Source organism: Brienomyrus brachyistius, chromosome 7 (assembly GCF_023856365.1).
Source record: "Brienomyrus brachyistius isolate T26 chromosome 7, BBRACH_0.4, whole genome shotgun sequence".
Lineage (NCBI taxonomy): Eukaryota > Metazoa > Chordata > Actinopteri > Osteoglossiformes > Mormyridae > Brienomyrus > Brienomyrus brachyistius.
Genome location: NC_064539.1, coordinates 17759123 through 17782824, shown reverse-complemented (window position 1 = coordinate 17782824; position 23702 = coordinate 17759123). Strand labels below are relative to the sequence as shown.

The 23702-nt window shown below is 43.6% G+C and overlaps 2 protein-coding genes across 8 annotated transcripts in view; one reads left to right on the top strand and one right to left on the bottom strand.

Annotated features, from left to right (window-relative positions):
• Positions 1-14150, bottom strand: part of sardh (sarcosine dehydrogenase) — a 36748-nt gene extending 22598 nt beyond the window's left edge. Inside the window, exons 1-9 of one of the 5 annotated variants that reach the window (XM_049019383.1) lie at positions 13903-14150; positions 11390-11724; positions 9576-9754; positions 9030-9209; positions 8070-8193; positions 7789-7889; positions 6537-6641; positions 2956-3085; positions 196-282 (exon numbers count right to left, since the gene is read on the bottom strand). In XM_049019383.1, coding sequence (XP_048875340.1) covers positions 196-282; positions 2956-3085; positions 6537-6641; positions 7789-7889; positions 8070-8193; positions 9030-9209; positions 9576-9754; positions 11390-11711 — 1228 coding nt within the window. In that variant the 5' untranslated portion in view covers positions 11712-11724; positions 13903-14150. The other 4 variants (XM_049019384.1, XM_049019380.1, XM_049019381.1 and 1 more) reach the window with 4 other exon arrangements.
• A 1373-nt stretch (positions 14151-15523) lies between these two features.
• LOC125746904 (uncharacterized) lies at positions 15524-21236 on the top strand. Of its 3 annotated transcripts, none has more exons than XR_007399086.1 (3): positions 15524-16201; positions 16868-19960; positions 21084-21236. XR_007399086.1 is itself a non-coding variant. In XM_049021519.1 (2 exons), the coding sequence occupies exons 1-2, from the start codon at positions 16169-16171 to the stop codon at positions 17756-17758; spliced, it is 924 nt and encodes a 307-aa protein (XP_048877476.1). In that variant the 5' UTR covers positions 15524-16168; the 3' UTR covers positions 17759-20120. The 3 variants fall into 3 exon arrangements, 1 of the variants encoding a protein (XP_048877476.1); XR_007399087.1 differs by lacking the exon at positions 21084-21236 and adding an exon at positions 20132-20279 and having other exon boundaries at positions 16868-19552; XM_049021519.1 differs by lacking the exon at positions 21084-21236 and having other exon boundaries at positions 16868-20120.
• Positions 21237-23702: the final 2466 nt, after the last annotated feature.

The following is a 23702-nucleotide window of genomic DNA, read 5'->3' as shown; positions in this document are numbered from 1 at the left end:
AATTTTTTAAGTAATTCACAACAGTCCTGTACAATTATCAATAATGTATGAGGAAGCAGACAGAGGACAGGCTACGAGCTACATTTTCTACGTAACATATCGAACATTCCACATTAGCCAAATAATGCTCAACCACACTAACACCGTTAAATTAGCGCATGCAAGTACTGTCCATGCTTGAAGTGTCGTCCTCACCTGCACTGTTGAAGCCGCAGCCCAGGAAGAAGCCTCTCACCTCTGGAGCTTCTCCCATCAATGGCTTGTGATCTGGTGTGAAGGATTCTGAGGAAAAATAAAGTTAAACAACACATCGCTTTAGAATCAAGGAAAGCCTGGTATGTGACACGTCACTGCCGACTGAAGGAACAGCACAAAAAAATTCACAGAAATTAGCATTGTTCACATATTGGTAATAAAAACAGAGTGAAGCATTTTTAAATTCTGGATCATTAAGTACTTCGCCATGGTGACAGTCCATCCTCTGAATGCGGGGAGGGCATGACCCCATAAGGCGCCCGTTGATGTCATCAGTGAGGAAATGGTTAGCGGGCGGACGCTGAGCATACCTTCATTCCTCGTGCGGGAAATTACTGGAACATCCTGTCTCAGTACTATTAAGAGCATCCTTTATTCGTCTGTCCTGAAGAGCGCAGGAAAGAATTTCTCATGCTTGCTGACCACCAGGCCGACAGCCTGGGGCTAAAGTCGAGCCCAAAGCCCTGCTTAGCCGGAGCAGCCTAGGGCACTGTTCAGCTGGGTCTACAATGCAGCTCCCTTACATTAGTCTTACCTTTTTTTTTAATTTCTTTACCTTCTCCCCTTCCCCTTTATCAATATTTCTGAGGCATGTGTGTGTATTTGTGACTGTAAGTGAGATTGTTCGAGCCTCATAAGTGTTTCATTGTACAAATGCCTCCATCATACTATTCGCGTGACAAATACATACTTTGACAGTTCAATTAGGTACCGGCAGGTAAGTGGACTGACTGGAGCAAAGTGTAACACTGGCTCAAAGGCTTCAGGTTCAACTTATTTCTCTGTCTTGAAATGTCACATTTAAATAATTTTAAACATCCCGTGCCTTGTTACTATTTAAAAAATAAAAAAACTTTTTATTTATCCATCGAAATGCAAGGATTTTTCAGCTAAGCTATTGCTCAATTTCACTCTCAATTTTCGCAGATAATCCTACAAAAGCTGCACTGAAACAGGGCTTGAAAAACAAAGTTTTTCAGAAGGTCCAGTCGCAGTGGATTCCACAATCAATGGCAGAAACACACCATGGAAACGAAGGGGAGCTTCGCGCTCATCAGGTCAAGGCGCATCCCAGAAGCTGGTTCAAGATGATGAATTGATTTTTTTTGTGCCTGTATTTGGCATCAAAGTAAAACATTCTGACTTCTTAAATCTTACTTCCCAGAACCTAGTTCAATGGACCTTTTGTCCAAAGGACCACATGCCTTCTTCTCCATCTAGATCTAGAGTGTAGCCCAAGTCTACATGCACTTGGGATGCAGAAAATCCTCAACAAACCGAAGACTCAGATCCATATAAAGGTACAATTTTAGGTTAGGAGGAGGAAGCACCTAATTGGTTCATCTAATTACCTTCACAGCTTTATGTGCTGCCTGTGACTCTCAACCATCAACCTTATTCGCGAAAACAGCATATCTACAAATACATATACAAAAAGAAACGACAAAAAACTGTTAAACAAAGGGTTTAAGATTAGACTGATTAGTCACTGATGATCACATATCTGACATTTTAATGCTAGAGAACCTTAGAATCTGCAGACACCATCAATAAATGCAGCCCGGGGGAATCCTGAGGAAAATAGAGAAAACAAAGCGATGGAAGCCAATTCGCCCCGCAGCTGTCCTTGGCGAAGAGGCATTCGTCCGCATGGGGTAATTTAATCCTCATGGGGAACAGTACGCAAAAGGGAATCATCATTCATTCCCTAAGCACCTTATTCTTCATGACTGGGAGCACCTGAAATCCCACACTCCAATTAGTCCTCTTTAGGATAGTGTTCCTTTGATTTTATTTATTCTTCTTTGAATTAATTAATTATGTAGCACCATAGCATCTTTTCACTATTTAAATGGGCCTATTGCTTCCATCCAAGTGCAAGCCATTATTCTGATTTATACTGTTGAAGCACATCTAAAAAACACTTCCCACCATTTCTAACCAATACAAGGAACGACAGCAGTCTAACGATACTGTTCACGATTGTGTGCACTGCATGACAAAGGCTGTAAGACACTCAATTGCTCCCTAGTTTCCAACAGAGCATGAAGAGTTATTGGGGCTGACCTGGTCGTTTACGTTTGTTCTCTAGCTAATGTACTAAAGGAAGGAAAAAGGATCATAATGCTCTTCTCTGGAAAACCCAGTAATTCCCAGTAATGGCCCATAATTTACACACACTCATGTCTTCTGCTTACTCGAGAGAGACCTCAGTCCTCAGGAGTAGCATATACCATCCATCCATCCAAGTTCCCTAGAATCATCAGGGATATCCGACCACCAGAACTAGATGATTCACTACGACAGTGAACAAAACACCCCTATGAAATCCAAGGTCCTTATTCAAAATATTCAGGCAGAGTGGTGATGCACGTCTTCACAGTGCACGTGTGTCACGATGCTTCAGTCCTGTACACATACACCATAAACCGTACCAGAGGATGGGGCCAAAGTTCAGCCTGTGCTGCCGGACGTCCCAGAGTCCTTGTCCAGGTTTGGGCTTCTCCAATCATTCAGTGTCTCTAGCGCCCCCTAATCCTCACTATCTGCGTTGCCACAGTCACCTCCATTACCTCTTCAATATGTGTCACCAAAATTATTAGGGACTGAGGACAAGTTCATATGGGCAGCTTCCGGATCGTTCCTTCTGAACACGACATAGCAGCACACAGCCAGGGCAGCCCTAAGCCGTACAGGTACCTGGTCCACATACGGTGGACTTGATGCCGGTCCGTTCCAGCACTGGAATGCGGTTGATGGCTCCCTCGATGTGCTGCATGAAGACGTCCCAGTCCAGGTCAAACAGACTGAAAGCAAACTTGTCCGAAACCTGTAAAAGCCAAAATAACCCTAGTCACATAGTTTTACCATCTCAACAAAAATACATGAGGCGTCTACAGCAGTTATCAGATCTATAAGCAAACAGCCTTCCACTGCACGTTTTCCCCAAAGTCCAGCAACTTTGGAGAACTGACAGCCAGCGTTTACTTATTTATTATGATTTTTGCGATCGGAAGGTTGCAGGTTCAAATCCTATGGCTAAGAGTGATTTCAACATTTGGGCTCTTGAGTGAGGTCCTTATTCCCAATTGCTCCAGCGACTAGGTGACCATGAGGTTCAGGTAAGCCGACGAGATACTGCACACGCGCTGCCTGGCTTATGAGACAAATGCTGAATGCAAACAAATCTTCAAAAATTGCTAATGTGGTTTTTAGGTATCCAGTGCTGGGGGTTTAAAAATAGAAAGCTGTGGAGACAGCAGGTATTTGTGACCTTCTTGTTAGAAACACATCAGTAGAACATTAACTGTCATGCTTAGAAAACAGAGCGAATTGTTATAGTTCCCTATTTCGCTTTGTCAGGGTTTTATCCAGTATCACATCAGATTTTTTTAACAACTATTATTTCACTTATGTAAAGGATCTGAAAGAAACAATCAGAATGCATTACAACTTTAGTTCCAATCCACAATCTTCTTGGACTGAGGAGGACGATTCAAATGAGAACTGGAATTGTCTTCCTGAATACTTCAGACAGGCTACAGGTTCCAGCAGGAGCTAATGTTGTACCTCTTTGCGGAAGGAACTTGAAGCTATGGCTACAATCCAGGACCTGCCCCACAGTTAAATTTAATGCACACTGCCGGGAACGCGCACTGCCGGGAACGCGCACTGCCGGGAACGCGCACTGCCGGGAACGCGCACTGCCGGGAACGCGCACTGCCGGGAACGCGCACTGCCGGGAATGCGCACTGCCAGGAACGTACATTGCGGGGAAGCGCGTGCTGACAGTGTAAACAGGGTTCCTGTGGCACTTTCTGGTTACTGTGACCTCTTGGGCAGAAATGGGAGAGAGATTAAGGGGGGAAAAAACCCACTACTCCCTACCGCCTCCCCCAGGATTTGTGAGGTACCGCACAAACTCTCGCTCCCAGACCACAGACACTCTCAGACCCTGACACGACCCTCCACTCTCACGATGTGTGGCCTCCCCATGTAAGATTGCCATTTCGTCCTGCTGATCTTTCCTCTGGTCTTCCTTGGCTAACGGCTGGAGACACAGCTGGGGTGGTATAATGACTGAGTGAGAGCGAAGGGCCGACGATTCCAAAAGCCAAAAAGAGAAATGCCACGTGCTCAGAAGAGCTACCAGCAGGTGCGAAACTCTCAGTGTACCACCTGGCAGGCAAAGGGTAAAACGTACGACGACCCTGAGGAAAGCAGACGTCGCTGGGTTCGAGAATTCCTCATAAAAAGACCAAAGGTACAGTGAGAGCTTTTTTGAGCCAATTAAGCTTTGCGGACCGCAGAATGCCGAATGAGATGAAATTATTCCGTTGCCGGCCTTAGGTTGTGTGAAATATTTAGCTAATTATTTGTCTTTGGCAATGAGGATCAATTAAACTGTTTCCAACCACATCTGACTGAATTACCATTAATGCAAGAAACGTTGAATTATTATTCGGTATGATTAGGCAGAATGAAGATTTCGGCAGCCAAGGAGTCTGGGCAACAGTGAGCACAATTTAAACGCAGTCAGTACCAAGTACTAAGACATAACCAGAAACAAATAAGTAACCAAAAATACCGAGTTACACATATCATACATATAATCATTTATATAATACATAAAAGACACTGGATTCTTAGCAACAGAAAGGCAGTTTTATAGAACAGCCATCCATCCATTCATCTTCTAAACCCGCATGTCCTATGCAGGGTCACTGAGGTCCGGAGCCTGTCCTGGAGGCTATGGGCACAAGGCAGGACATAACCCAGGCGGGGGAGTCGGCCCATCGCAGGCTAAGATGCTTCCTTAGCACGTATTTCAGATCTTTTCAGAGTCCTCACATAGACATACAAGCAGCCCACACATACCAGTAAGACAGCATGCAGCAGACACTAAACAGTGTTGTAGATTCCGGAAAATCCGAACGCAGGCTGTTAAAGTTCCTTTCAACCATGCTGGTCGAGTCACTACGTGGCATTAATACACGTGAAAGCGCTTTCTGCGGCTGACTTTATATTCGCTACGCTGGCTTCTATCGCCATATTTACCTGCTTTTCCATGTGCATCGTGCGGCTGAAATTAGATGCCACCTGAAGCATTTCCAGCAGTCACATAAGTCTCTCGTTCACTCTAGTGTTTACCCCCCAACCTGACACCCCCCCCCCCCCACTGAAAACAGAAGCACAACTATATGACTAAAGCTTCAATACACCCGCATATCACATACGGCAATGATGGGTCACTGGTTTAAATCCCTGTGGTTCCTTGTCCATGAGTGATATTCACAGATCCATTCTTATACTAGTCCTGTGATGTCAGTTTCCTCTGGTTTCTTTTGAATCACCGATATATAATACGAATATTAATCATTGATAAAGAATATAATATTGTCTTGCCATATAACTTTTCAAGGCAGAGCTGATGTATTGAGTTTCCCCCTTTGGATCAACACTGTATCCGATCATCAACAGTCTACTTCCTGTTCACGTTGGGTTTTGAATTTCTGTTGAATACTGGGATTATGTATATTTTCTGCACGTATTGCAGCTGTAAGTGATTTAGGCACAAAAAAAATGCTGCTGTAAACACCAAGCCACTCCGGTAGCAGTATGCAAAGTCAGTCAGGTAAAAATTTCAAGGAACCGCCATGAGATGCGGAATCACCTAACATTATCGCCTGATAATGTTTTCAGATATGCTGCATTCACCATTGCAGTGCACCTTCATCTTTGTCATTAAAACGCTCATTCTGGATGTGGATCAGCTCTGCAGATCGACAGGACACTGCCGAGAGAAGCTGTAGTTTGCACACTTAACAAGACGTGCATCACGCTGGAGTTTTACTGTCGTTCAACAGCTCAGAACATTAATTTAAATATGCATAACAGATTGTGCTGTATAATAGATAATGCTATTTTTTTAGCCTAACTGTTATCTAACAATTCCATACGAAGATACACAGATCTGCGCTTCCATCCTACTAACATTCCTTAGCATTATAAAGGTCAGGACTCCTGCGCAGCAGAAAATGATCCTGTTGATTTTTACCTGGGAGTTGCGAGTCTTACAGCTTTAAAAAGCTTTCTTATAAATAAAAACCCCATTTTACTTTTACAGGCACACCCTGACTTGCAGGCCTACTGCCAAACACAAAAGCAGGCACAACCTGACTTGCAGGCCTATTACCAAACACAAAAGCAGGCACACCCTGACAAACACGACAAATGGAAACATCACATATCTCACGTATATGTGGCTGTAGATGTCTTACCTCATCCCAAAAAATTGGATTCTGCTCGTAGCCGCCCACTGACAAGGCATCACCTTGGAGACGCAGGTAGACAGATGCATCATGGTCCCGCACATTGGGCATGTTCTGATGAAGAGACGAGACAAACACCTTGTGATTCTCTCTGCAGCAGGCAGTCGGCAGGCCTACTACACAGGCGGCCATAGGACCCCTCCTCGTGACTTTGCTGCGTTTTGCTGTGATTTTAACCCTGACCTGCGACCGCGTTTTAAAGCAGACGACCTGCGGAAGCTTTTGGGGCTGCGATGTTGAGGGAAACGCCCTCTGGGATTTCAGAATTTAGGGAAAAAGGTCATTTGCAGCATTAAGAAACAGCTGAATGTGACCGTGGGGTGTCCAGCACCAGGACTTCTCAGTCTCCTTTTCATTACTTATACAACCAGAGCGTGCCAAGTACGCATTTCTTCTGTGCCCATAATATATCAGGCTTCGAGACGGGAGCCTGATGGGTAGCCCCTCTATCTCTCTGAAGGACCAGCCTGCCTTTTGACCTGGTGGGTTGCGTAATCCGATGATCCATCTGCTCTAAAAACAGCTCTGCACCGCAATAGTTTTTGCCCCAGCGCAGCGCAGCCCAGCCTCCTGACACCATGGGCTGAAGGCTGTGACACCTGACCACGCTCAAGGCTTTTGAGAGGCTTGGCTGAATCTCAGCTTGGTTAATGCAGACATACTCCCACGCCAGCACAGTCCCATCGTAAGTGTAATAACAGTGACCTCAGCTGGTCACTTATGGTACTACATATATACATTCTGCTGCAATAAATACATAGCCTTTCTAAGACATGGGACAGGTTAATAAAATATTCAGATGATTTAATCTCATAATAGCTGTTTGTGTGTTAATTCTTTGATTCCCAGGTACCGTGTGGGCCATTTCGCAAGGAGCAGCTAGAGACGGTTTGTCTGTCATGTTCAGCCAAGTGCTGTGTGAGGGTCAGGAATTTTTTAACCTTCAAAATCTACAGAAATAACAGGCAAATAAATTTATAAAACAATCAACTAACCTATTCCTACATTTCAGACAGTGTTCAGGTTGCGAACGAGATCCATTCCCTAAGTCTGTCTTTAAGTCGAAGTTGTAGGTAAGTCAGTAAAACCATAGTTATGTACTGTATTATTGTACAGTAACAGAAGTAATTACATACGGAGGTCAAAGCGGGTCTCTTCGACGTACGAGGCAGGCGTCACCATCCATGGAAGACCGCCTTACCTGGATGCCCTCGATCCTCTCTGTCACCACGTAGGCATGGTGCATGGCGATGAGCGGCACGTTGACCCCCGCCATCCGGCCCAGCTTCTCTGCCCACACGCCTGTAGACACAATGATCACACTGCCAACAGTGCTGCAGACGTGTACAGGAGAGCACACCCATTCAGTTTCAGACCTACAACAACAAGCCTGCAGCGTATAAAGCAAAAGGCTGTCCTTCACTTTTGGGCATGCACCCCCCCCACCCCCATACAGGCACAATGTGAGGTAGGCAGCATCACCTGCGCAGTTGACGACGCAGGGCGTCTGGATAGTCCCGTGTGGGGTCTCCACCGCCCGCACCCTGTGGACGCCCAGGTCATCCGTCTGCACGTGGATTCCCGACACCGGACAGTTCTCGATAACCTGAGGATTCGTCAGACACGCCGGCATGGCAGGCAGGAGGGTAATGGCTACTGATCACCGCAGGTACTCCTGAGTGAGCCAATATCCACCAGGGTTTCTGATTCTACATGAAACCATCAAGGCTGAAAACGGTGACCTGTACGAATTCTAAAACCTACAGTATTTTCCGCCTTCACGCATGGTGCACATAGGGCACAAAGTCGATTTTCCTGCAGTTTCAGTTGAACTGACCTTGTGCCCCAATAAAAAACAATAATAATAATAATAAATAACTAAATCAAACAACAAAACATTCTGTGGAGCAGCCAGTAGACTCTGACCTTGGACAAGTGCACCTACTGTTAGCCTTATGGCCAAGTGACAGGCTACTATACAGGACAATAAAATATATGACTTAATAACAATAAAACGGACAACAAATAAAGGTGCACAAATTAAATTAGCACCTGTAATACAAGCTTGTATAACACCATTTAGGTCAGACTGCCTTAAATTAACAGCTGTTTACTTAAGGGTACTTATTAAGAGCAGATTGAGAGATTATCACTAAAGCTATTTGTGTACAACCCAAAGTTGAGAGCATGAGTCTGCTTGCTTAACAATGCAAACCACCATAAACTTATAGTTGATTAATCAGCAGACGCTTTTGTCTTAAGTGACATAAATGAGGATCAGAGAGCAGGATCAGACAGTGCCTGAAGCAGTTAGGCTTAAGGGCCTTGCTCAGGGAGCTGGAGGCAATGTCACTCTGCCAACCGTGGGATATGAACTAGCAACATACTGGTTCACAGACATAGAGGCCTAACCCACAGAACCACACTGGCCACATGGTTTACCGTGGCTCCGCGGGCAGTGGCAGCCCTGGCCAGAGTGGAGCAGGTGCCAGCAGGGTCCATGGTCCCATCTTTAGGTACATAGAGAGTACCGTACAGGTCCTCAACATTCATCAGGGGGTACAGGTCCTTGGTTTCGGAGGGGGACAGGACGTACGACTCGATCCCATACACCTTCCCCAGCTGCAGGGAACAAACGGCACCCATTAGCACAGAGCAAATACAAAGGACGCAAACTATGGTAACAAGATAATCCATTTCTGGGGGGGGGGGGGGGGGGGGGGCACTTTAAGCCACTTCAGCTTTTACAAACTGCTTTAGAACTGAAAGGCTCCCATTCAGCGTTATCTGGTCAGTCCGCAGAAACGGGATCAAACGTTGCTCACAACATGAGCACAGATGAATATGAAAGATCTGCGTTGGACCCCTAACTTCACCAGAATGATACAGCTGCCCCCCACCCACCCCGCACTGTTAATGAAGAAACAGCATCTCTGAAAAAAGCGTCTTTCAGATCCGCTGCTCAGACAGTCCCAGCCGCTACCCCACCGACATGAGCCGCTTGTACTCGTCCAGCCGTTGCTTGTTGGAGGCGATGAAAAGGCCGCCGTTCTGGATCCAGCCTGTGTGCAAGCCCGTCTCCTGCTCCAGGTCGCTGCTCACCACCTGCCGGGTGTGGGCCAGCAGCTCCACCTCCACGTCGCTGGGCCTCAGCTGCCACAGCAGGCCTGGGGAGGCCGAAGACGGGCCGGTCAACATCACCCACACTTACTGACCAGCTAAATCCCAGCTAAAACACAAAGAGCGCAAGCAGCCCGAAGGTACAAGGAACCCAAACTGACACTAACCAACAGTAGACAGTAAGTGCTTTCCCACTGCAGGGACCTCTTTCAGGAACCAAGAACATCATTCACATCCCCACCACAGGCACACGGCCCGACTGTAGCTACTCAGAGGTAGTTACTGAACCCTTTTTTAGTCTTTACTCCCGAGTAGTGTGTGGGGCTGATAGTGAGAAACTTTGCTGATTGGTTGACCACAAACACTGACACCAACTTGGAAGTCACACAGAAGCGAGGGGCAAAGAGAGAGAAGCAGCGGAGCATAAATTGAGCAGATGGACTTATTTTTTGTAGCTCAGTTACATTAAATGCATTCATGAATACATTTTTTGCTTGTATCTCCACATTTCTGCATCAGAAAATTTGGTCAATAACCAACATACTTCTGACTGATATTGCTGGTGTCTGCGGTGAAATTTGCCAAGACTTATTAGTGGAGTTACATTACACCGTTTTTTAATTCTGTGGAAAACGAAAGATCAATCTGCAGGCCAGATTTAATGATGAATTTTAAACATTTTGTAGGCTGTATAAATAAAATGTGTTTTGTCCTGTATTTTCCGAATTGCAAGATCAATCCCCCAATAACTAACAAAACGACTTGTTCATCCTCCGTTGTTTTCAGGTGGCCGTGTAGTTTGGCATTAAATTATGTATGAATGCAAGTGGCCAGGAACTACAAAAGTTGAGACAGGTCCTGGGTCCAAGTTCCTGGGCTAAGTTCCTGAACTTCAGTGGGAAAACGCCTACTGGTCATTCATCAGATGTTCAGAGTAGATGCATTCATGTAGATGCATACTCCTTGACATCTGTATGCCTGTGATATACTCTAAGGGGTCTCAAGGGGCCGAGGTGAGACCCAGTGGGTGAAACCTCTGTCCCTGTGATCAAGGGGTCTCGACAGAATGGGCCTTAACCCCCCAAAATGGTGCAGGTGCCAAACGACCTGCTGACCCTGTACTCAGATTCCAGGCTTCACTCACCACTGTATATATGTGTGTTGGTCTCAAAGGAGAGCCGCATGGTATATGCAAGAGGAAGCACTACAGTGTACCTGTACTTGTGCAAATGGCAAATAAAGCAGCAATCAGCGTCAGATAAATAAACGTAAATGTAAAAAACACCCCAGAAGACACTAAAGCACCTGGCTTTCTCTGATTTGGTCAGCTGTCAATCTTAGGCAGAGAGACCACTACAGCGTCACAATCAGCCAATGCTCTGCCACCCCAATAGGGCACACAGATCATAGTAAAGGCTTATACACACAGAACAGGATCCAGGCACAGAGAAACACAGCAAACGCTTATACACAGAGAACAGGATCCAGACACAAAGAAACACAGGGAACGCTTATACACAGAGAACAGGATCCAGGCACAAAGAAACACAGGGAACGCTTATACACAGAGAACAGGATCCAGGCACAGAGAAACACAGGGAATGCTTATACACAGAGAACAGGATCCAGGCACAAAGAAACACAGTGAATGGCACAGAGCGAGTCGGACGGCCCAGCAGTACCAGCTGTGTGCCAGGTGGTCCCCGCAGTCAGCCTGTCCCTTTCCAGCAGAACAGCATTCTTCATGCCCATCTTAGCGAGGTGGTACAGGGTCTGGCAGCCCAGACTGCCTCCGCCAATAACCACAACGTCCGCAGATCTGGGCAGTGGCTTGCTGGGGCCGCTGGGACCCCCCTCCTGCTTCAGCGTCGTCCCGTAGGGGACGCTCTTCAGTGAGGTGTGCTCTGGGGCACTGCTGTACGAGCGAAACGCCACAGGGCGGCGAAAGGCTGGGCCCAGCCAGCACACTGCTGCCCGTATCATGGCCGCTCCCACGAAGGACATGCTCACCGGCAGCCTGGAACACAGCAGACCTGCAGTCAGCTTGTCCACCATCACGAGGATCCAACCACCTTGACTTTAAGTAACCACTCAACTGTTTTTTTCATAGAATATACACCGTAACAAGCTGGAAATTATGCAGTCTACTTTCTACAGCTACATCTATTCAGGCGATATTATTTTACTTCTAATGCAGTTGAAATCAGTAAGAAAAATAGAAAGATCGATTAACTGTCGACTGCAGCTTAGTGCGAAGGATGTGCCCGATTTCTTGCACAGAGCTTGTCAAAGTACAGGGAAATTTTGAAGTCTCACTATTTTTAATATTTATAAAAGTTGCAATTTCAACAGGTCCCACCTCAAACCCCCACACAGTTCTGATTTTTTTACTCTACAAACCGGGCAGTTTTCTAGTGTTGAAGTTATTGTTTATTTTATATGATTTATTTACTACAATTACATTTCAGTATGCAGTCCATTCAAATCGTCGCCTTTTTAATGCTCTGATTCTATGGCTGATTCTAATGGAATTTGAAAAAAATATATAGCCTGGAAGTACAAAAAGAAAGACACAAATTATATCGTGATAATTATGGATATCGACTTATAAGAAAAAAAACACTATATATTTATTTAGCACACTATTTTGTTCAAAAAGATGTGCAAGTGTCGCAAACAGCACATTACATACATTACATGCACTGTTGAGAATTCGACATATTATAGGCATATTATCCCGATAAAATATTTTGCCATATCGCCTAGCCGACGATATGCTCTATATAAGTTGTTTAGGTACAGGATGGCTAAACAACTATTAAAGGCATTAAAAGTCAAAATGGAACTTTTGAATGAGTCAGTCATAGGCGTTTTAATATTTTACATTTCCAGTCCTCTCACTGTTTCGTATGTTAATCGGAGACTCGCACGCGCTTCCGGGTAGGGGCACGGTCACGTTGCACGCCCTTGCGTACCAGCCAATCAGAAAGCGCGAGCCCGTCCGACACCCACGGGTCACGACAGTCACTGTATGTACGGTCAATTTGCTAAAAACGTGTCAAAATTAATATTAAATATCATCTCGTTATACTGTGATAGCAGTGTGAAATTTGTCTGATAATATAAAATAAACAGTAAGATAAGCCTATATTTTATTTATTGCATAAAACACCAATGTGATACTATGGTCGCTTATGGGGACAGCAGGAACATGTTAAAGCAAAAATATTAAATGCATGAAGTACAAAATAAACCCGACGTCTTGTGAAACTTATCGACTGCACATCAGTTTCCCCTGTACTAATGGTACCACCGAAAAGGAAACTCAAAGTACGTTAGTATGTTTTCACATTAAATGTTGAATATAGCTCTACATCTATCGAAACACGTTTAATCTCTACGAAAAAAAAACAGCGCCACAGTTTAACATTATAAGACCACGTGTCGACTTAACATTCGTAGACCGGTAACCGTTAACGCCGTTATCCCCAAACTAACATATTTTGTTGGTGCCACCAAAATCCGATCATTAGATTACAGCCGTCTTCGTATTTAATCATTAACTGCGCCTCCACTAACTTGCACATTCATTAACTTGAGTCCATATGCGATATTTTATCCAAAAATACTTTTGCACTCAAAAAGGCATACGAAAAATATGCAAGAAATTGCTAAATAACTAAACACTGCCACTAACTGCTATATGGCACCTTAAAACTAATTCCGGAAAACTAGGCGCTTTATACTTGCATAACAAACATGTCGCTTTTCGACACACGTCAGCCATGTCCTCTTTAAGCAGAAATACTCACAAACTGTTCTTAATTCCGGGATCCGCGCCCTTAAAATCGTATAAGAAATAAGAGAAACCACACGTAATAAGAATGAAAGCAACGAGAACGTGGCTGTGTGCAGCGATCTGAACGTGCCTCCATAAACAGAAGTAGCGGAGTGGATGAAACTTAATCTGCCGTGTGCATACGCTTATATGCATGTGAAAAATACAATACAAAATGTGCAATTCTCCGAGAATAAGCGGCATGTTGTACTTTCCGGTGATCAGAACAAAGTCGCAGTACATGCACGCTACTTTACAGTCTTAAGTGATTCTCTCTAACTTTCAGAAGCAGGTTGATCGATACTTCGCTTTTGTCTTGCCACTTGTGTTTAAAAGTAATTCAAGCCCGAAACTTACTGTGACGGCGGAGGCCCTGTTTCATTAGGCTGCAGCGCAAAGCGGATTAGTGGACCGGAGTTGATCTTCGTGCTTTGGGATTTTTCCTGTTTCGTATCCACCTGCGTGCGGGCGAGAATTTACGGCAGATGGCAACACGCCAGTCTGTCAACACACAGTCACTTTGTTCACTTCAATTATCCAAAAATCAAACAAACCCGTTCCTCTCTCCACAAAACACGTATCACTGCCAGTCTTCGTGGAACCTTAACAAATGACGCGTTTCTCAATACCAATGATAAAAAAATTATAATAATTCAACCTGTAGAGCTCATGTGAATGTCTTTGTGAAAATCTACCCAGCTGAACATATTAGGAACAGGTGGCCGTTTAATGTCTAACCCCTACAAAGATATAATCATGTCAATATGATTGTACTTTCAATGTTGTTCTGTATTGTGCATGGTACAATTATACCATATGCATGTCATCGTATCATATGTCCCTTCCTAGGATTTGTGAACAGTATTTTATATTATATTATGGTATTTTGTTCTTGATGCCATAGTATTCTGTTATGTGCCATGGTATTTATTTCCAACCTACTGTATATTGGTACTATGGTGTTTAGTATTTATTTTGATGGAATCTGAGAATTTCACCTAAACAGCTCACAGAAATCAGTCATTGTAATGTTGATTTTATTTTAGCCCTTTTCATATGACACAATTTGAAATGTTAACAGTTTTATTTCAATTTTTTTAACGTGTCTTAAAAATGATTCCTTCAGTTTTTGCCATTGAAACACTTATATTAGCATGCAGCTATTAAACTGTTAAAGTGTTTTCTTCACCAAACCAAAACTGATACATTTCATGCATGGTAGGTCTATATTTAATGTAATTATGAAGTATAATTTCAATGCTGTATCATTACAATACCATGGTAAACATTAAGTAAAATACTACTGAAAATAAGATTGTCACCATAGTATGTAGTATATTTAAAATATGTTTTTACCATGGTACAATACAAAAAGCTTAGCCGATTATCATTGTATTTTAGCTATAGATAAATTGTAATACTGCATAGTATATCATCATATATAGGAGGCCAAATTACAACCGTTTTTGTCAAAGTTGCACTGCCATGCTGTTACTTTGAGGATAATACCGTAAAAGTTTTTGTAAGGGAGAATATCCCAATTTCTTTGTAATACTTTTCATTGTAATGTCTTCCTGTTCCATTGACCATGCTGATAGCGGTTTACATGTGATATTTAAATACATACGTATTTTTACAAAGTGTTGTAAAGACACACGGCACTGCAATTTTATAAGTATAGCTTTGAAAATAACTTTAATTTTTAAAGTTAGATAAAATGGGAACACATTTATTAGATATTTACCAGAGATGGCTGGGTGAATTAAACACACACACTCGGTTTTCTATGAGATAACTTTGTAATTCTTGAAGCAGGGTCTGCCTAAGCTCAGCGTGGCCGGGCTCAAGGGGTTAACCCTGCAGCTGCAACATTTGCGAAATGGAGCAGAAATTCAGCATCTGTGATTCTACTCCATATATTAGGCACTGTGATTTCTCTGCATCTTATTATAACAGAAACATATAGGCCGCACCAGAGGTGAGTAGTAGGTAAATGAACCATTCTGCCCCTGGCGGAGGTGTTGGTGACAGATACTAAAGGGGCTGTTTTCCTCCTCTGAGTAGCGGAGAAGCAGCTACGGCCTGTAACTCAATCTCCGCAGAGGGCGGGGGAAGGCCCTGTACCGCCAGGCACAACCCTGGCTGAAATCTGCCCTCTTTGCAAATTCCACGCAAAGGCTGTAGCCACGTGGGCATTCCATTGCTCCTCTACATTCTCCGCCTATAAAAGCTGAACGGACTCTTTTCCGCAGTGTTTTTCACCGTGCTAACTTTATGGTGTTAAAATAGTGCCAAAAGTCGCGCGCGTATGCGCTCGCGAGCAGAAAATCCATGCTGTCTACGCGCTCGCGATTGCACAGCGCTCGCTCGCTCGCTCGGCGTTAAATTAGTGCCAAAAGTCGAACCACGCGCTTGTGTGCACTCGCGTGCTGAAAACCCATCCCCTCTACGCGCGCGTTCGCTGGACCCTATCTACGCGCTCGCGTCTGCACAGCGCTCGCTCGCTAGGAAGAATTTTGACACTTTGTAGGCGGGAACAGTGGCTAATGCCTCCGCTTCTTTGATTGTTTTTTTTTTTTTTTTTTAAATATTGACTACGATTGGCTATTTGCTTTGGTAGAAGATGAAGATAATTGACCAATGGATGTCGGAGCAAGTAAGTCTTACACTGAGTTCACATCTTTTAGAGATTCTGTTTTCATATTCCACGTTGAGGATTGGAATCGCGTGTGTTTTAATTAAAGCAGAGCTTCAAATTCAATGCGGTATAGCTGGTATCTCGTGCAATATTATTTATTCACAGTCTGCTATCATAATTTGGGAATTTCCCACTTCGTCTTACCGTATATAAAAGAATGGGCCAATGTACGGTAAATTGCATTGTGAATAGCATTTCTTAATACAACATCACAAAGCCAATTTAATACATTCAAATCCTGGGAAGAGCGCTCCTCAGATATTAGTTCTCGGGTTAGTGTTAGCAGACTATAGGCGAAACCACCTTAAGTGCTATCTGTTAATGTTTATTAAATTAGCATTAGAATGGAGAGGTTTTTAATATCTTTTGTCCTTGTAGCTGCTAAATACACTCATTATTAAAGCCATAAAGTTGTCTGCCTGCTACATTGGAATCTCCACTGAGTAAGTGTTTTTGGTGGATTTTATTTAACTTTATATAAAATGTATCATCATACATGAACAAGCACCTCACAAAACAAAAACATTTCATTTTCATAATTAAAACTTTTGAATGGTAGGCCTAGTGTGTGGATGAGAGACAAGATCTCGACACCTCATTAACTATAATTTGTTCTGTGAACAGCTCAGATACCACCTTCTCGAAAGTCTTTTGCATAAAATAGAAATGGGATTCAGCGCGACTCCACTAAATTTGGATTACCTGGAGTTCCTTTGTCATCAGGAGCTGTATCTTCTGCAGGCCCTGTCTAATCACATTGAAGTACCTCCTGCTATCACCCTGGCTTTGCAAGAGCTCTTTGACCTTGTGAGGGCACATCTGGAACGTCCAGCCCCATGTGTCACACAGGAAGTCACTGCCACCAATGGCCGACCCAAGATTTTGATTGAAGAACAACGTTTGAAAGAAATGCTCCATACTCAACTTCCTGTACCTTGCATAGCCACACTGATGGGTGTTTCAAGAAGAACAATCTTAAGAAGAATGAAAGAGTATGAGCTCTGTGTTAGGGACACATATAATTCCATCAGTGATGAGGAACTTGACAATTTGGTTTCTTCTGTCAAGAATGATCTACCAAATGCAGGCTACAGGATGGTCAGAGGGAGGCTGCAGTCAATGGGCTGCAGGGTTCGGTGGAGAAGAGTTGCAGCCTCCATGCATAGGGTTGATTCCATGGGCATCATATCAAGGTTGTCAAGTCTTGGCTGTGCTGTACGCAGAATGTACTCTGTACCAGGGCCCTTGTCTCTGGTACATGTGGACACAAATCACAAGTTGATCCAGTTTATATTAACATCAAATTTATTTGAAGTTTGTTCATACAAGCCCTGGGTGGATTGGTGTGGGGTGGATTGGTGTGAGGTGGTGGTGGGGCTTTGGAGAAGATTTCCTGCCGATCAACACTGGCAGCTTATATCTATGTGTCATGGAGGTCTCAGGACTCACAGATATTCAGAGACGTGGATAGTTTACCAGTGTTTTTCAGCAGGAAATTTATTTGTAAGAACTTGAAAGCCCTTAAATTGCTTTCAGCAAAGTAAACAAAACTTGGAAAAAATATATGCTCATTCACCAGCAGTTTCTAATCTGGGGTCTAAAGTGGTCAGGCTTGCTAGTGTATTTGGTTATTTGTGTATCCTAGCCTGTTGCAGTGTATATTTCCTGTATATTTTGCATGTAAAAATGTTGTTTATGTCAGTGCTTAATATTATCATGTAGTCTTCATGAACTTTGTTTTAACCCGACTTAATGGCTTTCTTCATCTTGGCCAGGGACTGCATTTGAAAAGTAGCCACTTGACTAAAATTGGCGCGTTTTCAGAAATGCCAGCAACAATAGTGATAATGAACACCCCTCTAACTGACTCTCAGTTGGTTTAGAAAAAAGACTTTTAAGAGAAAAGAAAGCCTTCCATTGGTTTTGCATTTTTCTCTTTTTTGTTAGCTGTGCACAACATATCAGAAGAATACATCACAATTAAATTAGTTAAGAAATAACAGATTACGTATATACAATATTAAGGTGATAACAACAACCCTCACTGTCTGTAGGTGCTGGTTCAGACAGGTCATTCTGCAGCAGGGACACCACCCGTCGTGCAGCATCCTACAAATCTCCCTATCACAACAGCCCACACAACAGAATAACATTAGTGTATGATTCAGTAGGGCTAGTCCGGGTCTGGAAAGTAGTTGGGCTAGATTTTCAAACCAAGAAATTTAGCTGGGCCAGACATTTTCAGCGGCCCAGTAAGCAGCAGGTAATGGCATTTTAAACAAACACAAATCAAGGTACATTATTTTAAAAAGCTACAACTGAACAGAATCTGAGAGCAATATTTTTTTTCCACTTCTACAATAAGAAAATATTTTGGTCGTATCTGACCTAGACACAGCTCAAAGTGCATAAAAGGAAAAAAAATGCCTATTAGATGGTAAACTGCCAGACATAAAGAAAAAGGGAAAAATCGGCTATAATCATCATCCGCTTATACTGTAGTGATCCATTTCACCCACACAGGCATGTTCACCATAAGCGGTTTCCACATTATTGTCGAGGTGACTATTCACTTTACCTCTGCTTTCTCTGACGTCTTCCTGATTCTGCCGCCAACAAGGGGCTCATAGGGTGGAGACTGAGGGTGTTAAATAGACCCATCTTACTTTTGTCACTGAATGCAACAAATAATGTTGTATTTATCTGTCAAAAGTCCAGCACCAAGAAAAGCAACAGAGCGACAATAGAAACTGCAATAATAATGGAAGTGCGCCGCCCTACAGGGAAGGAGGAGTGATGGGAGTCCAGGTGGTGGCTAAGCGCGCGTGGGGAGAGGCGTTGTACTGTGAGGCTTTATGAACTTCCGATGGGGCAGTGCTGTCATACAGCGGGGAGCCTGAGAGGGGCACTGTGGCCGCATGCAAGAGCCCTGGGTAATGAGTTGTAGAGCTGCGCAGGAACTGAGAGCCCAAGCTGTTGGACATTCCACTGGACTAGGAGACTGGAGTGAGCGAGGAGGAGCTCATTGACCACAAACTGGGATACTGGCTGTGTGTGAGCAATGGGGTGGAGATTAAGGAAAGACGTTAAATCAGCATGCAGTGTTCCCTGGAAACAACAACAAATAGTGTCACTGTAACTAAAACAATATCAAAATAATGCCTATTTTTTATTCATTTTACTTGTAGAGTGCAAAGTACAAAGGAAAACAAAGAGTAACTATGCTGAAATAAATCAAAGCATGTCCCAGAATGCAGTGATGGGCCTGAATGGATCAGGACAGAAGAAGGTGAAAGACCTGTTAACGAGGTGAGACGATGCAGACACAGGCCGGGATGTGGGTATAGGCGAGAACAAGAGGGAAGACGGGGGCCCGAGACTCAGCATGGGGGCAGGTGGGGGAGGGGGGCACGGGCTCACCTCAACCAGCTGCCTACTGAAACGAAAGCGGATAAAGACAGAAACTAGAACCTCAAACTAAACAACACAAACAACAATATCAAGTTATATTCAATCATTAAACAGTTATATATTTAATCTAAACAATAGTAATAAATATCGCTCCGGGCAATTTAGCAACTCCAATTAGCCTCAGCATGTTTTTGGACTGTGGGGGGAAACCGGAGTACCCGGAGGAAACCCCACGACGACATGGGGAGAACATGCAAACTCCACACCCATGTGACCCAGGCGGAGACTCGAACCCGGGTCCCAGAGGTGTGAGGCAACAGTGCTATCCACTGCACCACCATGCCACCCCCTGTATGCTATTTCATTGTATAAAAAGAAACTTACTGTACTGTACAATAAAGTATTTCAGGATGCTGTGGACTGTGTTTGTGTGTGAGCAGCAGCTGCATGTTCCTTACATTTTTTTATCAACACCAGCACCGTGAGGTTTGGCCTGGACTGGGTCCTGTCCTGCACGGTTGAAGGCATGTTGACTGATGGACAGCCCGTGTTCTGTTGGATCCCACAGAAAGGAAATGGGAATCCCATTTGGATTGGATGCTGACAGTTGGAAAAAAAACTTATGTCTGTGTGTTATGAAAGAATATCAATAAATGTTTCCGAAAGGGGATGACTCATTTGGTAATTTTTTACGGCTTATGTTATGGCTGCCAATGTACAGTCTTTACTGAAGTCTGACTTCTTTCGGGTCACCTTTAATATAGATTGGACACTCTCTATGCAATGTGCAATACTTATATAGATGGTAAATGTTTACCTGCTTGCACAGATGGTTGATTAGGTAATTAGTGTAAGTGTGTGTGTGTCCAATCGCATGTATGTCCAAGGTCCATAGTAAATAATATACACTGATCAAGAGATGCCCGAAAGTGGATGAAAGAGGACATTAGTGGGTGTATCACTTAATGTAACGGGTGCAGGAAAATGAGCAGGACTGCAAGCCATATAATGACCCACTGTCCTTATCTAGCTCTTAATACAGTATGCATACAGTGATGTATATACAATGGACAGTTACTATAAGCAGATAGCACAGTACAGGTGCTTAATCTGTATGCTATTTCCATCCATTGTCCAAACCGCTTATCCTACTGGGTCGCGGGGGTCCGGAGCCTATCCCGGAATCTATGGGCACGAGGCAGGGAATAACCCAGGATGGGGGGCCAGCCCATCGCAGGGCACACTCACACACCATTCACTCACACATGCACACCTACAAGCAATTTAGCAACTCCAATTAGCCTCAGCATGTTTTTGGACTGTGGGGGGAAACCGGAGTACCCGGAGGAAACCCCACGACGACATGGGTAGAACATGCAAACTCCACACACATGTGACCCAGGCGGAGACTCGAACCCAGGTCCCAGAGGTGTGAGGCAACAGTGCTAACCACTGCACCACCATGCCGCCCCCTGTATGCTATTTCATTGTATAAAAAGAAACTTACTGTACTGTACAATAAAGTATTTCACCACTGCTTCTTCCTCAGCTCCCACTGTTTGCTAGCACATGCATCTTTTGATTTCTTAGTGCAATCTGTGCTTTATTTTTTTCGTGAAATGTAAGTGCAGTATCGGTTTATTAAGTGCTGTGGTTTAATATGTACATTATTATTTCAGTACTGTGTATACTGTCCTTAATGTCTTGCCTCTCTCGTATAACTTGAAATACGCCCAAATTGACTTGCAACAAGTGGTCCTGGTTCCAAATGCGGAAGTCGATGGATACTTGTATTTTATATGCTGTAGTGTGCTGGGTGTCAGACATTGCAATGCACCTTGCTTTAATTTTTACCCGTTAGATCAGAAGGAGGTAATCTTATCCAGAAAGGGCCGCTGTGTATGATGGTTTTCACTGCAACTCTCTGAACAGCGAACCTAACGGTTATCCCAATACCTTGATTTTGCTAGCATATTTAAATGTGTACCTATTCAGGAATAGAATGGTGAAGGCATTCAGAGGAGGACTGATGATTATCAGAGGGAACAAAGGGGCTGGGTACTTGTCAGTATCCAGTAGAACCATCAGACTCCTACACTGAATGGTTCTGGATGTGGCACAGACGTTAATCCCTCTGTAATAGGGGATCCGTCTCCAGTTTGTACTCTTCCAGTTAATAGGTAGATTATCAGACAGATTTTCGCCCTAGTCCAGTACTCATTGACAGCCTAATACACCGTGTTTCAGTTTCTCTTGATAGTCAATACATGTGACAGGATGTACATTACTCTGATGGGCAGGCCCTCTTACATATGATGGAAACACTACAACAACTTAAGAATAAGGGTCAGAAGAGTGAAATACATATAATGATTGATTGATTGATTGATTGATGAAACCCTTTATTGCTGTTGCAATATACCATGTGACTAGTCACGAGTACCAGCGAAAAAACTGGCCATCAACCCGACCATACATATATACAAACATCACAGTAGGGGGTAGACAGGTCGGGAGACAGGGGAAGAGAGAGAAAAGGGGTGGTGGAGGTAGTCCAGCAGAGACAGACAGCCATCCGGTCCTGCAGCCATGGAGGCGCTGGTCAACAGACCCGCCTGTTCACGCTGGGGGTATGAAGCGGCAAAGGCGTTGGAGAAGAAAAGAAACAGAGTAACATGAGGAGAGAGGAGGAGAATAAAAAAACAGCCCCCAGACTGTACTCCAGTGGGGAGGACATTGTGGGAACCGAAAAAAAACACCTCAGCAACATAAGCACATGGTCACTACGCCTTACAACATAAAAATGACACGACTTGCAACGGGTAAGTATAAGACAGTAGACTAGACGAGACGAGAGGAGTGAAGCAGGGAAGATAAGGGGAGGGAGAGGGAGAGAAGTGCGACCGCCTCCGCTGAGAGCCAAACGAGAGTGTGTAATGAGTGTGTAATGAGTGTGTAATGAGTGTGTAGCTCAGCAGACTAAGACTCTGTGGCTGTGATCAGAAGGTCGACGGTTCGTGCTTGGAATTGGCAGAATAGCCACATGTCCACAGGCTTTTGAACAAGACCTGAAAACCCTGGGGGCCTCAAGGTAGCAGTCTCTTCACTGTGACCCCCAAGCTTGTTCTTGCCTTTATGGAGAGCAAGATGGGGCAAATTATTAATCCCATGGGGCCTCAGCAGAATTACAAACCAGTACAAGAAAAATAGTTGTTAATTTTACATACTACCTTCTGCTGGCCTTATGAGAATATTCAGATTATCATTTTTCCCCATAATTGCAATTTTAACATTAAATTGATGATTTTCCCACGGTCATGTGGCCGCTTTATATGGTAATTATTGATGAAAACTTTTTTGGAAAGTGAAACAATATTAAAATTGCTTTATTGCGTTAAAAAACCCTGTTTTTGTTTAGTAAAATAATGTTTTTTCGCTCTTTATACTGCCGTCTTGTGGTAAAATTTGAATACTGCAGTTTAAAAACAATTAAATGATTTCTTCCCTAAATTGCAGTACCTACTTTTGGCCACGAGATGGCAGCAAGAAAATTAAAAAATTATTTTCCCACGGTCTACTAGCAGGTTGTGTTTTTTTGCCCGTTTTTGGTGTTAATTCTTCATTAAAATAGTTTGACTTGGTCCAATGTATTTTTAATATAAACAATTGCCACACAAAGCTGCTAGTACACCGTGGGAAAATAATTTTGCCATGTGTTTTGCTAAATCGAACAGAGCGAAATACTCTCTGTTTATGCAAAAGAACCATACAGTTGCGCTGGAGAGGCTGTTAGGCATAGACTGCACAGTACCAGGCTGCTGACTAATAAGGCAGCAGCCATAACAGCATGTGTGTCAACAACATCTGAGTCCGTACTTATTAGCACCTTAAATCAGGGTGTACTCACACTGGATGATCCAAATTATGACCCCTACAGTACATAGAAAGTACATGGTGTGATTGATTCGGCTCAAAGGTCGATTCTTAAAAAAGGAAAAAAAAAAAAGTAAGTTTCCTTTAATTTCCTCTATTATAATGTGTTAGATTT